The sequence below is a fragment of the Pectinophora gossypiella genome, chromosome 3 (assembly GCF_024362695.1).
Source record: "Pectinophora gossypiella chromosome 3, ilPecGoss1.1, whole genome shotgun sequence".
Classification (NCBI taxonomy): Eukaryota; Metazoa; Arthropoda; class Insecta; order Lepidoptera; family Gelechiidae; genus Pectinophora; species Pectinophora gossypiella.
This window is the reverse complement of record NC_065406.1, coordinates 5,182,196-5,199,697: the sequence shown is the minus strand read 5'-3', so window position 1 is coordinate 5,199,697 and position 17,502 is coordinate 5,182,196. Positions and strand designations below refer to the sequence as shown.

General features: G+C 36.9%; 1 protein-coding gene across 1 annotated transcript in view; it reads left to right on the top strand.

Moving 5' to 3' along the window:
* Nucleotides 1-17,502, top strand: part of LOC126380022 (GTPase-activating Rap/Ran-GAP domain-like protein 3) — a 314,259-nt gene that overhangs the window by 108,582 nt on the left and 188,175 nt on the right. Inside the window, exon 3 of the mRNA XM_050029130.1 lies at nt 561-666. Within this exon, the coding sequence (XP_049885087.1) occupies nt 666 (1 nt within the window). The 5' untranslated portion in view covers nt 561-665. The remainder of the gene's footprint in view (nt 1-560; nt 667-17,502) is intronic.

Sequence of the window (17,502 nt, the reverse complement as noted above, 5' to 3'; positions counted from 1 at the left end):
CTGTTTTTATAACCTCGAGATGAGAAACACCTCCATACCTTTTTTCTTATAAGGTGTCTTTCTTGTAAGTTTTATCTTGGTTGAAACGTAAAGGAATTTTACGTCACGGATAGTATTTTGTGGCGGTCCTGTTGCCGTTTGCGTAGTTAGATGAAAAAATAAACTTTTCGTTCTGGAAATAGCGATGTCTCGCATTCCGAAGTTTATTAGACTAAGAAACTGAGAAGTTGCTCTTTAGAAGTGTTTGCATCATACTACGCAGGCACATCTATTTGACTTACAATATTAGTTTTCAGTTAGGGTTGTGCGAATGTACAATTTAGACGTCCCTTTACGCCATTTTTAGCTCTTGAATATGTAAAAATTCCGAGTACAGACGACACTTTTAGGCATACTTACTAAATAAATAAATAGGAATGTTTTTTTTACCTCATACTGTTGCCAAGGACTCGTTTCGTTTTACGTATCTCACAAATGGCCCAGCACTTGCCATATACGCGGTTTTCCAGTCATAAAATTTACATATTTTTCAGGTAAAAAAAATATTTGTTTTGTTTTAGGAACGTCGCCATCTTGGGAACAGTTCGTGCGGGAGTCGTTGGTACAAGCAGCCTGGCCAGTGGCGCTGGTGCCGCCCCCGAGGAGAGCCCTCACCGTAGACCACCAGTAAGTTCTACTATACCTTCTCAAGTCTATGTTATGTCGTAAGAAACACTGTGTACATAGATAAACGTCGTACGTCTGTAAGTCAAAGACCGACCAATCGCTTCTCGAAGTCGTGTGCACCGTCGTACAGATGATAAAATAGTGATAATAATAGTATCTTTAATACAAAGAAATTCCATAATGTAGATAACGAAAACCGAAAAGTAAAATAATGTACCTAAACCTATGAGCATCTTTGGAATTTAAAGTATGTTGCGATTAACAAAAGTATAACGTAACACAGTATTTGTTAAGTAGCAGTATGGCAGGTATTCAAACGACTTGACACATGTACCTACACTAATGATATTATTATATTATTTATTCATCGAAACTTCCTTCAATACCCTCGGCTTATAAACCAATCAGTGGCGAGATGAGATTGGTCAGTGTTATGAATAGCAATAAAGGTCGGGCAGTGGCCTTGTGTCCTGTTGGATAGTCAAAGTCAAAGTATTTATTGCACACTATAATTTAAGTGGTTGGATAGTGTGTCATCATCATCATCAGCCCATTAACGTCCCCACTGCTGGGGCACGGGCCTTCCCTATGGATGGATAGGGAGAACGGGCCTTAAAGCATCACGCGGGCCCAGTGCGGATTGATGGTTATTAACGACAGCTTAACGTGCCTTCCGAAGCACGGAGGAGCTCGAGATGAAAACGTTTTTTTGTGGTTATGGGTGGGTGGGTCTGCGATTGTTGAAGTTAAGCAACTTAACTTCAACAATCGCAGACCGAGCGCGTTTACCGCTGCGCCACCGAGCTCCTCAGGATGGTGTGTACTTTGATACAAAATTGATAAGGTATATTTTAGACAAGCGCTTTACACCTGATCTGAAATCGGTGCTCCTGATACTTTTTTTTGGTGTCTAGTTTACACAAAACTATATATGAAAAAGCGTTTCGCAACGGATTTAAGAGAGGATTTAAAAGTCCATGAAAGTGATCCAAAGTACCAGTACTCAAGAATAGGTTTGCAACCAAAGTTTTCCAATATTATGAGACCGATAGCTAAGTAATGACTTTACTACGCACCTAACTAGTTTATTTATCAAACGCGTATAATGGAAGGAAACTCAACAAACTCAATTTACACAGAGTTGAGATATAAAATAAATTCAAAAGTCGTCTTCTTCTGTCGTGCGAATGGGAAGTAACCTCAAATCTATTATCAGGATTCTTATAAAAATATATCTCAGAACTTAAATTCTGATTTTAATTTCTCTCTTTGGCAAGCCATTACGAACTTAAGGACCTTATGCGGTTTCGCAAAAATATATATAAAAAAATTGTAAGTGATTTAAATTCCTGATCAAATCAACAACAACCTCGGGGTAAAAGCATATCATTTTACGTCAAATCTTGGGCCAAACCTTATTCCTTCCTTATTTGCGACTGTAAAGCCTGATACGCATAAAAGCGGTAACGCGAGCGTTTCAATAAAACCGCGTCGGGCGGAGCAAGATTTGTGCTTTTTGATAGGACCCCAGCGTGGTCGACGACTTCCCTCAATCAGCGCTTATCGCTATCGACCCACTAGAGTCGATTAATTCTTTCAAATATTTTTCCTCTCAGACGACGCCCTGAGCTGAGGTTCGCGTCCTACTGGGCACCGTCAGGCCTGTTGTCTTTTTTACGTTGTACCGGGTGAGAGCCTTCAGCGCTCCCATTTGTCCGGCCAAGTAGTTAATCAAGCCATCTGCGGCATATCAACAATAAGTAATGTCAAAAAAATCTGCTTTTTATGCAGCGAGCTTAATATTTACTACGTTTGCAGTTTTTATGTTTTAAAGGAGGCTAATGAACATTAAAATAGTTTTAAAACATTAATAAGTAATGAATATTAAAAAACTCATTTACTCTGTTTAACCCAAAGTATCGCAAACTTTTAAAACAAGTTCATACTTACAAGATTACTATGGAATAAATAAATAAAAAATAAATAAATTGGAATTTAATAACATGAGTTACTTAAACTTCTTTTTTGAAGATTTATCTTTCTAATATATATTTTATATTGTAATCGCTACGGCCCCGAAGCCTAAACGTAGGTTCTTCTTCTTCTTTTACTTCCCAACGATAGCTGATGTCTTCCAAAAAAATATTTTGTTCCAAGAAAACAAATCAAACATAAATAATATAAAATAAATAATACATTTTTGAACGTATTGTTAGGTCACGAAAATAAAAATGGACATTCCTTTTTAAATAACCTCTAGACTACGAATAAATACCTCTAGACGGTAAAGTGTAATTCTTTTTTCTCTAAAGTTTAGGGCAAGGTATTATTTTGAAGGTTTCTTTTGTATTGAAGTTTACCACGAGTCATTTTACGTCTCAATGACGGTTTAGCTCAACATGACATACTTATTATACAGATTTTCATTCAAGTGGAACACTTTCAGAAGTCCAAGAGATTCTTAAATGTTTAGAAAAGTTTTTACCGAATGTAATCTCGGATGTTTATTGAAATTTTAGTCTTAAGACGGTTCTGGTGCGCAATAAATCAAAACAAAAGGCACGTTAGTTTCCTTGTTTTGTTTTTCTGTTTGTTTACTTGATAAATTAAAACAACTGTGGGGTCTCTCTTCCGGGCAAATCTACAATAAGTTAGGAGAAACAAAATAGCATTTTCTAGCCTATTTTCGGAGCCAGTAGGTAGTCTAATTGTGCTATCTTGATCCATTTTTCGATGTGCATGTTTGTGTGGGACTTGTTCAAACTATTTGCACTTCCAACAAAATGATTTTTCGCCAACAGGGAACTGCATCGGTTAATGAGTTTTCAGAGCACAGAATCGTATTTCTGATTGGCTCAGTTAGTTGCAACCTTGCAACTTGCAAATAATGAAATGAAAACAAAAATGAAATGTGTCAACATGAGTGGTTTGTTTTAAGTTTTTAATATTATTTTTTATTTGTATATTTTGGTTAACCTTTATAGTTTGAAATAAATGGTTTACTCGTATTCATTATAATGAAATGAATTAGTGGTGGAACGCTTTCTTAGCATCTAAGGTTCGCAGGTTTAAATACGATTAGGATTGGGGTACGAATCGGTTTTCAAAGTTATCTGTAAGTACCTATCTAGTACCTAGTAGAAATAAATGTGATATTTCTCTATCAAACCGTAGTAGACAAGTATCATGGTGTCTAAACCATACCTTGCGGTTCGTTCCAATCTTAGTAGGGCCTGTCTACATCTTCGCATCACGGTGACGTAAATGTGAAAATTCCACGGGGATGTGGACAGGCCCATAGACGATAAGGTTGATGTTTATGACATCCTGTTATCCCTCATCAGGATAAGGGTACGGAATTGCCACTGTGTAGCTTTTTTCTCTGGTGGTAGATGAAGAGTAATTAATATAGGATGGATACAGACTGCTTTTGTTTATTTGGCAAACTCGAAGATAAAGCATTTTTTTTATTACAATATGAAGTTTAATTTTGCATTTCGTAAAGACCTGTTTTTTTTTTCATTATAAACTTTGGCACGTAATTTTTGCGGCGCGCGGGGTGGTCACGTATTGTTTACCTTGAGGCGCCTAAAGCGAGACTTTCCAACCAACTTTTCACTTTCGACAAGTTCATTAATTTCAATCAAATCGCCCCCTTGTCTGTTATGATTTGTGCCACGAGAAGAAAGTTTTAATTGTATCTGGTTGGTTGTGTGCGGATCCGGCTCGGGTATTTCGCCTGATAAATTTGTATCGAATGTTTTACTACGAATACTGATTAAATTTTAATAGATAAAGTTTTAGTATGGTTCTTTGGAACTGTTTGCGGCTGTTTTGTTAACTTAACACTAGAAATATTATTTAATCATTGTTGTTCTTATTTAGGCGGCGACTGTCATATTTATTGGTCGGGTTCGGATACCTTGGAGAAAAAACTATGTACTAAATATAGTACTTACCAATACTTTGTGAGCGCCTAAATAGATACTTATAATTTATTTCACTACTTTAGAGAGACTGTCAAAAGTACCCACCAAAATATAGTATTGTTCTACCAACCCTGTTGTTTCACTGTTAATAAGTCGTACTTTGACCTAAATTGTGGTACAGGAAATCCGTCCACGTGCTATACAAGATTCATTGCGGGCCGTGTTAATTAAAAATTGACAATCTTCCGTTTAGGGTACGCCACGCAGCTTAAACTTGAGTATTACCCCTTTCAACCGGTATGAATAACATACAAACATGCTTCAATAATGAGTATTTATTTCAAAATCACCATAGGTAACTCTGTTAAGAGTCTTACAGTATAAATCAGGGATGCTATGGATTTGAAATTTCGGATACGGATTGGATACGCATATAAGAATGATTATTATACCGGATACGGCTACGGATACGAATTATATATTATTTCGGATTATCCGTTACTTTCGGATAATTTCGGTTACGGATATTATTTTTTTAAGGAATTTCAAAAGGAAAATACAAATAGGTATATAAATAGGTATCGACAAGTTATAATATGTCATGACGATAAAAGAAGAAAAAAACAATCAATGCGCGCGGCTTGTGTGTCGGCACTGGCAGCGGCCAGCTGATCAAAATGTGTCTCAATTAGGCTGCGCCCCTATCCGATATTATTCGAAACTTAAATTTCGGATTCGGTTACGGTTACGGATGTTTTTTATATCGGATATCCGATAGTTTTGGTTACGGAACTCCCTAACATCCCTTGTATAAATATAGGAGGTATTAATAGTACAGTACCCTCTATTTCTGCATGACTGTCACTCACTGTTAATGACGCATTCTCCTCTCTAGTGCGCAGTGTTAATTGAGCGTGTGTCATAATGCAAGTTCGCAATTTCTATGCTGCACCATTACCATAACCATCAACTTGTAACTGTCCAGCTTGGGGAATAGTCTCCCAATGAACGAGTGGTTCTCTCCCTCATACGTATGTATCTAGTAGAGCAACTCTCTCTAATCAATAAACTGGGTACGTAACTAGGTACCCTTTGTGCAACTGCATATATTTTGTTGGTGGCGCAACGGTGGTGTCTCAGTAAGATGATGCTTCAGTTAAGGTGGCAGATATCCGCGACCGCCAAAGAAACGTTAGGCAAGTTTTAATTGTTTCATCATTCTACTAGATCCTTCAGCATTATCCTCTATTACTTACTCTTGCAGAGTAGCGAATGCTATCCGAAAAAAAATACTTACAAAAAGTCACATCTCACGTCGAAGTTTTTACCATTCCAAAGTGCTAACATCTTATCTGACGTTTGCTGACTGGCTGTTCGTCTTCAACGACGCGGGAAGTCTTGCAAATGTTCGTTTTTCGACAGATTTGACAAGTTTAATTAGTACTGTAAACAGTTATCGAAACAAGTCAGCTCATTTTAGATCTTTCAAGAGTGCCTGTTGACAACATTATAACATACAATCAAACTTGACTAAAGTATTTCGTTTAATATTCGGTCGGTAGTCCAAACACAAGATACATAATACATACATTACATACGCACGCCTATTTCCCACCGGGGTAAGCAAGACTATGGAATTTCGTTACGAACACAAATATTACTTATGCACCAAAAAGAAACAGTTCTCACCGTCGCGATTCTGCATTTAGATTCTACTTAAATACAGGCCGAATGGCATTGTAAGGTATGGCGAAAAGCGGCGAATAAGAATTCCACAGGATTGAAATTTAAGGGATGTCGAAAAGTGAATAAGCCTATAGGTAGGTACTCAGCAGTGGTTGCCTGTTTATACCCGGTGGATACAGGCTATATATACCGGGTGTTAGTGACATCTTAACGAATACTGAGGGGGATGATTCAGACCATAATTCTGAGTTAATATCAAATGGAATTTTCCGTCGCAAAAGTATGGAACTGAAAATAATTAAACATACACATACATACATAAACTCACGCCTATCTCCACCCGGGGTAAGCAGAGACTATAGAATTCCATTTGCTTCGATCCTGACACACTTCTCTTGCTTCCTCCACAAAATAATTTAAAAAAAAAAAATACTTTTTTTATGAATTTTCCGACAGGAAATTCCACTTGATATCAACTATATTATACTATATAGATTGAATACTGATTGGGTAACAGCAATGTCATCATGGCGTGATAGCAGTCGACTCCATGCCATCATTGTTTTCGAAAATAAACGATCGTTTTACCTTCATTGTCCTCGGAAATAGGCCGTCCGTAATTGCCTCTTGTGTATTCCTTTGTCTTTAATACTCGCACTGCCTGGTATAATTTTATTTCGGGGTTTTATGGTCCCTTTAAGTACTTTTAAGTAGTACTTAAAACGCAAAATAAGTGCTTCATCTTCTATATCAATTCATTGTTCAGACGTCGCGTCGCTGCGTAATATTAAAATTAATATACCTGCTTGCATGTATCCCCTGGTAGTTGCGGCTTCCGAATACATTCTGCTTAGGGACAGTACTGAAAAGTATCGGCGTCCGAAAGACGTAATATACGATCCCGACGACCCAATTACTCTAGCCATAGAGGCAGCCAATCAGCTCGCGACACCACCCGATACCGACCCCGCCGGCGTGGTTGACGATTTCCCTCATTCAGCGCTTATTGCTATCGACCCACTAGGGTCGATTAATTCAATTCAAATATTTTTCCTCTCAGACGACGCCCTGAGCCGAGGTTCGCGCCCAACTGGGCACCCTTAGGCCTGTTGTCTTAAACGTTGTATCGGGTGAGAGCCTTCAGCGCTCCCCATTTGTCCGGCCAAGTAGTTAATGCCATCTGCGGCAAATCTACAATAAGTCACGTCAAAAAAAAAGCTTGCATTTATATCTTGCTATTAGTAGAGAAGCCTCTCGTAAAGCTACAGGACATATTTCGACTGCAAATTAGGTTTGAGAGTAGGTTTGGATACTACCTACTTACTTAAACTAATATTTTGATTACTAAATTATTTCATTAATTTAAATGTAAAATAGGTTAAGCTTGTAATTTGTCGCCAGTTCAACATTTTGTTTTTAGAAACCGAAACCGATTGCAAATTTTCTTTCGATGGTATGCCTTCTCAAATTATATCTCCGTAAATCTAGACAATATAAAGAGAAAAACTTAATCTACATGCCAATCTATCTTCTATAGGTACTTAATTATTAGAAGGTAATTGTAAAGTACGTATAACGTCAGCCTCGATACTTCACTGGATACCAACTGGCTTAATATACTACATTCAGGTATATAATATAAGTCTATGAAAAGCCGAATGCCTATATATATTTCCAAGTATGGTGTTCGCATGAAGTACCTATTTTGGCTAGCTCAGTACGAGGATGGTCAGTAAGTGTTTGATATTAAAAGACAGTTCTGGGTGAATATCAAAATGTGCCAAGTTTGGTGGCTAACTTTCATTAACTTTTTCGTGAAAAGTTTTTCCAAAAGGATCCTTTTTCATGTCGGAACCCAGGATCCTTTTGGATCTTTTTCATATCTGAACCCAATTTTTCACGAAAAAATAATATGAAATTTCGCCACCAAACTTGAAATTTTGATATTCACCCTTCTGGAGATAATGTTTGTTTACTAAAGTAGAATAAATGTTTAAATGTTAATGCTAAAATGTTTCAAATGCGAGTGCATTCGCGTCTGTCGCGCTGATTCCAAAAAAATGCACTAAGTACTTAATTATAAAATATAAATTATCGCGATGCGTCGGCAATGTGCTGACGACGCATACTATAGGTAACGTGTTTGCGTTCGTCGCGGGTTTGGTGTTTTACACCAAACAGTACCCTTACGACCTATATAGGGGCTGTTAATAATACCATAGTCCAGAATCCTAGTTATCAGGTATGCTGCGTTTCACTATTGTGTCGCTGTCTACCTGTGCTATGCAAAGTTGTGGTTATGTTTAGTCACGGACGAACATTGCGGAAATTAGGTGTCTCACAGCAAACGTGACCGCTATACGCCTAGCGGGGTAGATGCATAATACGGCAAACAAATAAGTGAGATGACTTTTTGTTTTGGATGACTCTCAAATTAGGTCATCGAATTTTAAACGTTATGATTATGAAGTTTTGAAGATCATCCCGTTTGTGGCGCAGTTCCCCCAGTGTGATTTGTGAACTATGTAAGAGAGATCATCATTTCCCTAGCGTTATCCCGTTTTCTCGGGTCCGCTTATCTAACCAGAAAATTTGACAGGTCCAGTTTTTCCCAGAAGCGAATGCCTGTCTGACCTTGCAACCCGCGAAAGGAAAACCAGCCCAATAGAAGGTACATATCTCCGAAGCGCATTTCTCGGGAATGTGAAGATATACTATGTGCCAAAAATATAAGAGGAGATGTCATTTTTCAATTGGTTGTGATAACGAAAATATACCTTATTATCTGTCTAGGGAGGTGATGCCTTCTAGCCACACATAAGTACATACCTTTTTCCTATACTATTGGAGTAAGCAGAGACCTTGGACGCACTCTCCTGTCCTATCCTAGACGAGCCGTTTCAGAAGTATTCAGAACAGACCATACTATAGTCAATTTTAAGGACATCTCAATTTAGTCGACATACGTTTAGCGACACGTGTGGTGGGAAATTTTGTCGCGCAGTAAATACAGGGTCCAATATACATGACGTTATAGGACACTGCAGAATTGACATTCTGCAGCTGCTAGGTACGCCGCAGTACTACGTTGTTATGCAACATGCCACGTGCAACGACTGGATGAACGGGGATATAAAGTCAAAGCCCTAGTATATCTCATGGTATTATAACTACGTTCACTAACATATAACAGCGGCCATAGGTGTGCATCGGCAGATACCCAAAAATAATAGAGAAACCAACAAATACGAACCATCAAAAGAAACCGAGATATTCTTTCTTGATCTCCTCGCCAGCTATGTTTATGTCCCATGTAATGTTTGTATGATCCAAAAATTCAGAGAATTCAAACACACAAAAATCTAATTCAGTGGTTTAAAGCTCGAGCTGGAATTCAAACCCGTGACACAGTGATACACGTTCTCTGAACACGGATTTCATGGGCTATCACCAATTTCATAGAGAAAAAAGTCAACTACTACTATCTTCATCATCACCAGCCCATTAACGTCCCCACTGCTGGGGCACGGGCCTTCCCTATGGATGGATAGGGAGATCGGGTCTTAAACCACCACGCGGGACCAACGACTTAACGTGCCTTCCGAAGCACGGAGGAGCTCGAGATGAAAACTTTTTTTTTCCGTGGTCACCCGTCCTATGACCGGCCATTGCGAAAGTCGCTTAACTTCAACAATCGCAGACCGAGCGCGTTAACCGCTGCGCCACCGAGCACCTCAACTTCTCACTACTACTATCTTAGCTCGATAATATCAATTAGAATTTGAACGTAACGATGAGTCTATTTATACAACGGACTTACATAAGAATGATTCTATCGTGCATTCAAAAACTTAAATTTAACTACGAGAATACCCTGTAGTGAATGACGTGGATTTTCTTCTGGTAGGATAGTCTAATACACGTAAAATATTTTACTTCACTTGTGTAGATAGACTGTGTCATTCTGTTCCATTCGGACTTCGAACAAACGAAACAAATTCTAAAGCAAAAAGAAAAAGCACAGAGATTCTAAAATCACATGTTCTTTGCCATTAAAGTGGCCAATTAGGCAAAACAGCATGACCATTTAATTTTATAGGGGCAATTTAGTAAGAGAAACGGCAAAGATAACAAGCTCTCAGCCACCTTGATTGTGTTGAAGAAACGACGATTCAGAACTTTGGAATAAAGTGGAAACTTTATATGGATTGCGTACCTATCGGGCTATTATTTACAACAGCCTTATCATTCAAAATCAAACCAAAAGTCGTTCATTTTTAGTATAGAATCATCAGAGAATCATCATCATTGTTATCACGTTTCTCATGGGGTTCGCTTACCTAACCTGATAATCTTTTTTTATGTTGTCGTCTTAGCAAAAGCAAAGTAGTTTCTTATCAAAATAGCTTCAAAGCAAAATTGTTTGAATGTTAATCGTCGTAAAATCGATTTTAATCAAAAGGACAAAAACTCGTTTTCAATTAAAACTTACAACGTAGAAGTAATCATATAAGTAACTCGTATACATATTGATCGAAATATTTCAGATAATCGCTTGATAATTTATTTAAAATAAAGGTAGGTTATCCGTAACGTAGTAATTTGAAAAGTAAGCTCAATAGAAATATTCTATTTAACATTGTCCGTTGTAGACTTCAGTTATAATCCATCTATAGAATATATTATTTGTATCTGAATATCGATCTCTCTACACATGTACTTACCAATTATTATTATCGTCCAAATATGGTATATACGTATTATAAGCGAAATACCACTCATTGGGTAATCACGAAATTTCAGAAACTACAAGTGCTATGATTCTTAATTTGACATGGGGGTTTATTAGGTGCTCACTAAGACTAGATTTTGGCTGACTGGGCGAAACTAAATCCCTAAGAGGTAAAAAGGGTGGCAAAATTTGTTTGTTTGTTAGTTTTAATGGTAGGGTTTCTCGCGAACGAAGTTGCGGGTAACAGCTAGTATTAATATAAAAAATCCGGCTCATACTAAGTATGTAACAGAGTCAACCAAACTTCCTGGTATCTATCAATCAATCAATCAATGAATTATCAATCATCAATAATCTTCATTTCTCGGAGTAAAAATTTCCGGAACATAATTATTTAGAACTGCTATTACGTAGTTGGTCCTAATGGATATTGTTTTTGTGAAAGTATTTAACAATTAAGAAGACGTTTTTTCTCGAACTTTCAAGAAATAAAGCGTTCAGGGACCTTCTCAACTTCTGCATAGGGGGAGTGCGGGATACTAAATCCCATTTTACATTATATTTTTTTTTTCTTTAAATAGTTATTTATATTTGTAACAAACCTTCTTCCATTTGTGAACGGTCAGTGCTACTAAGCGCATTTTGAAATTACTAAATATAAATAGGTATTTATATTTTAGAAACGTTTTAAAAAGGAGATTGTGGTTCAAGTAACCCCAACGGGATTATTGACCATACCCTTTCTCCTTGTTGAAGCTTCTCTCTTCCAGCAAACTGGTTGCTTCCGGAATGCTCAGACTGATTTTCGAAGAAAACCGCGAAATCAATATTTACTAGCGGAGTTGTTAACAACCCAACTTTAAGCAAATATTATATTTAGTGGAGTCAATAAAGCCGAAGCTTCCTAACTTACTTCTACTTATTTATTTTTTTTTGAGTAAATAAAATGTTTATTTTTCATAAGAATACAAAAAAAAATATTGGTACAACAAAAACCCTGCCACAATATTTTGCCAGGGAGAGCTCAGATTTGATGTTTTTTTTTCACTCAACATGTTTCTGAACTAAAATGATCAAATTACCCCTACAAAAGAAAAGAAAAAACATCTAAATCAAACCTGGGAGGTTAAATAGGCCACATCAAAGCAATTCATCTAAAAAGCAATGTGTGCAATGCGCACTTACGTTTATATGCACTAATGTCAAATTGCGACATTGCTTTTTTAGATGAATTGCTTCGATGTGGCCTCTTTAACCCCCTGTTCCTGGAAAATTAGAAGTGAAATCCTCCATAGACTCCAATAATTACTATGGTTGTAGATATCGTACCGAAATGCGTTTCCGTTAGATATTTGATTATCATGATCATAGCCCGGACAACAGTCGTATCGTATTGAATACAACGTAATCCCTAATTCGATTTCCATGGTATTGTAATAAACCACTTAAAGCTTCGTACGTGTAGCAATGATGATGCAAAATTTGTACATAATAATAGAAGCAATTTACATCCTATCCATTTTGTATTAAATGCTATGGGCGGGTAATCACTGTATCACTTCCTCGCGTTTTCCTATAGAAGAATAGCTCATTGTTCGTACGCCTATTGAGGCTTGAGCCATTACTTTGCACTGTGTAGGGTAAATTTAAAGCCTGTTTTAATTGCCGTTCGCTCGTGGTTGTAATAAATCCGCTTTGTCCTGCCGCAGTTCTTAGTCTGTGATGTCTAAGTGGCGCGGCTACTTCAAGTGGTCTACATTTAAAATGGTGTACTACCAGCCAACTGCGTGTTTCTTTTTTGTTTTAGTTTTTGTTCGATTGGTATAACTGCATAGAAACAGCAAATCGCACGGTAACACGAGATGCTTTTTAGTAACGTCAAAACTATACATTTTCTTTTTTAATTCATTGGTATGACGTCATCAATATACGGGTACAAACAGCGTACCTGGGGGGTTTAAATGGCCACATCGAAGCAATTCATCTAAGAAAGCAATATTGCTATTTGAAATTTGTTTGCATTGCGCACTACTTTTATATAAGTACGCAAATGTCATATTGCAATATTGCTTTTTTTAGATGAATTGCTTCGATGTGGCCTTTTTCACCCCCCCCCCCTCCCCATTTCTTATAAGTTTCGATGGAGTACTTACTCCATCCTCCTCCTATGTGTATATTATGTATACTGTGGTAAGTACCTATTTCCCTTTGTCAATTGAGAAGACTTATGCTTATGTAATATTAGTTAACAGTACTATGAGACATGTTATGTGGTAGGGTAAAAGCCTATTATAATTTTATATTCGTTCGTGGTCGTAGTAAATCCGTTTTCTCTTATCGCACGTTTCAATCACGGTCGAAATCGCCTTTTTATAGCAACGACGCTTATCAGATCGCTTAATTTGTATGACTTTAATAATGAGTGATTTTTATATTAGACAGGTACCCACGGTGTTTTTATTTTAATAACTTTTGGTGTTATTTTTGACTAATATAATAAGAGTCTCCGTGGTTAGATCGTTAGGCTCATATTGCCGAAATCGCTTTGTGAGACTGTCCTTTGTTTGGTAAGGATTTCTGGCTGGAAACACCTGATTGTGGCTTTGCAGGCCCCTTAAGCCGTTGGACCCGGCTATTAGCCGTAAAAACACCTCCACCAACCCGCAGTGAGGCAGTGTGGTGGAGTATGCTCCATACCCCTTCAAGTTTATTGAGGGGAAGCCTGTGCCCAGCAGTGGAATGTTTATGTATGTATTACTGCGTAAGCATTTGTCGTATAAACCTAACTAATATAAATATCACTAATTATGAAAGCCAACCCTATAAGTTGTCAAGTTACAAATATAACAAATTGCTGAATAATTACTAGCACGATGCAAGACAGGAGACACGTTAGACAGAATATATCATAATTATGGTTCTAGCACAGAGACAGCACGAGAACAGATTGGTTACGTCTTTATCTTTAAAACAATATATTGGTGCTAATTTCTGCAGATGCCAACTAATTTTATTTTAAGTTATACCTGTCATTTTCTTATCCCCTCAAAAAGAAAGGGACGAGTAATCGAAAGGCATAAAATTTGAAATACACGTCAATTTTAAGCAGAAATCTAAAACAACCGTCTAAAAATTTTACATCGGCCAATAACCCGACAGAGTTAAGTAGACAGAACGTTAAACAGATTGCATACCAGCGAGATGCCTATTTTATTCGCCCGGGTTATTCATTCATTTTAAAATAAACTTGTTGACAATCATCCGTCCCATTCCTTTTCCGCGTATAAGAAAATGATGGGTATAACTTAAAATAAAATTAGAAGCTGTCTGCAGAAATCGGGGCCATTAATTATATAAAAAGAAACTAACGTTGAAGAAAGTGCTTTTTTTAAACAGTGCTCTTTCAACTTTCTAATAAATAAATAAATAAATTCGTTAGGTTAAAAGAGCTCTAGGTGTACCTATTTACCATATCACACATTAATTTGTTCCCAAAAGTAATGATTTTATGTTACCTCTGTCGGTTTTTCGCGCACATAAACCGAGTTTAAACATTCATAGCGGCCGTGAGGTTAACATTTCGGTGGTATCTCGGTGGTACGTTGCATAATTTACGCAGAGCCACAGGCATTCGGTATATCCCACGTGTAGGGCTGTGTATTCACAGTTTGACAAAGTTCCGAACAATGTACAAACATATATTGAGTACTCTACCGAATGGATGGCTTCGTACGGCCGCTTTATGGAGGTGGTTGCAGTGTTACGAGTGGTTTCTTTGTCTCCATAAGGTTCTATGCAAAATTATATCACATTCTTTCCTTTCAACTTCGTAAGTAAGTATACCATGCTAAAAATAATAACTGTTTAATAGACATAAATTCTTATTTACTTACCTATTACAAACGTCTCCTGAAGAACCAAATCAAGATCAATTATTAACCCTGGGTAACTTATTGGAATTGATGTTGAATTTGATATCTATTCATATTCTATTGTATTCCGGCTGAAATACTGGGTGTTAGTGACATCGTAACGAATACTGAGGGGGTTGATTCAGACCATGATTCTGAGTTAAAATCAAGTGGAATTTTCCGTCGCAAAATTCATGATTTTTTTTTAGTTTTTTTAAATTATTTTCAATTCTATACTTTTGCGATGGAAAATTCCACTTGATATTAACTCAGAATAATCAGATGAATCATCCCTCTCAGTATTCGTTACGATGACACTTACACCCCGTACAAGTACATACGGTAGCCATATAAGTAGGTATGGGTGTTAGTGACACCGTAACGAATACTGAGGGGGATGGTTCAGACCATGATTCTGAGTTGATATCAAGTGGAATTTCGCGTCAAAAAATTCATGAAAAATTTTCTTTTCCTTTTAATTATTTTCCAATCCATACTTTTGCGACGGAAATTTCTACTTGATATCAACTCAGAATCATGGCCTGAACCACCCCTCAAAGTTTTCGTTACGATGTCACTAACACCTTGTATACTATGGAATGTATCCATGCAAGATTTTGCATCAGCATTTTTTTGAAATAAAATAAAGTAACAAATAAATTCAAATACTCATCCTTTGAAAGCTTGCTATATAACTTTTTTACTACAATTTAAAACAGTTCGACGCATATTTAAAATTTATGTATTGCTTTGTTTGTGCACCGTTTATAGTTTTAGGGCACTTTTGTATTGCGGGGCTTTAGCAACAGATTATACTAGAACAGTTGAGATACATTATTTGTCGATTGATTGGACTGCTTATAGCCCAAATTTTAATATGGTCTGAATCAACCCGCGATAGAGCAGCGTGGTGGATTACTTAAACTTCATACCCTCTGTCTTAGGTTGGTTTATATTTATAGCTTTTGTTACATTATGTACTTAAATGACTTATTCGCCAAGCAATACTTTATACATAAAATATCTTACTAGAAAAAAGCTAAAAAATGTTTATACAATGTGGCAGTAAAGCTATCATGGACAAAGCATAGAGTTGTAGAAGGCCTAGGCGGATATATACATAACAAATACGTCTCACTGCTGGGCATAGGCCTCCCCTCGATCAACCGGAGGGGGTACGGAGCATATTACACCACGTTGCTTCACTGCGGGTTGGTGGAGGTGTTTCTACAAAGGGAATCGAATTAGGAGGAGGACAGTGGGGCTTAAAGCCGTAATGTTGCGTTCAGGGAGGCCAGAGAGGGTGACAATTAGGTTTGTGGGATAACGACACAGAATTAAAAATATCAAATATTAACTGACCATTTATAAAATCCTTTTTACACATAGATCAATACCCATTGATGTACTACTAACGTGGTAGGCGGTGAGCCGTAACTGTGTTAGTGAAAACTTGTATTCATTCATTTCGTTTAATAAAAAAATAATCGTATCTAATAACTTTTATATAAAACCAAAATAAACTTCGTCTGGATGCTAATAAAGATGTATTAAGTGGCTTCCTTAAATAACCATAATTTCCATGATAAAAAGATTGCGTCTTCTTCTAAAATGGAGTAACTTTCGCACAGTTAAAAAGAGCATTAATAATTGCTCGGTGGGGTGACTAAATGTTCGAAAGCTTTTAGCTGATGCACAGGAATTACTTTTACAAACACGTCTATGCATACACTAAAAGCTTTCGAATATAAATTACAATATGAAGGAGCACATGGAAATTTATACATACTTAGATATTGTATAGAACTTGTTGTGCCCCTGTGGTAGTAAATAGGGATATACTTACTTAGAAAAAAAAGTATCTGTCCTGGACTACGAGCGAATGGGAGATTGTTTATCTCGCCGGCATTTTGTGGAAACTGACAGACGTAGTGTCTTACCTGTGCAAAATTTTTACAAAATTGTCATATATATATATGTCAATTTATATATATATTTCTGTTAACAGAGGTTGCTACCCACCGAGTTGTTGTGGAGCAGCCTCTGATCCCAAGACAATGTCGTAGGGCTAGCAAACTCAGACGCACGTATATCCTTTCACACTACTACTCCCGCTAAAAATAATTATTATAATGTTATAATTAGTGTCTTTTTTCTTTCTTTTATTTTTATAAACACTGCTCTGAAGCAGCGGAGTCTCCTGCCTGGCACAGGCATTGTATGCTTAAAAGGAAACTACAGTTACTAGTTCCAAATGTATATTCTTGTTAATGCAATTATTATCTCATTTTTTATTATTGATGACTTGTGATTCTGCTGTGTGATATTATTTTTGTATCTATACCATTATTACCACCATTATTTATCTTTTACCATTATTTTTGTGGTTTTACTACCTAGCTGTTTGTCTAAGGTGCTACTACGTCTGTCGGTTAGGCGTTCTTGGTTTACTTTGTACAGTTTTCACAGAAGTCTAGTAAAACAAAGCAAATATTAAAACCACCTCAACAAAAGAATATCTGGGTTCCTTTTGGTGGTTCTCACGTATTTTTATGTCGGTAAAAACAGCGGACTAATT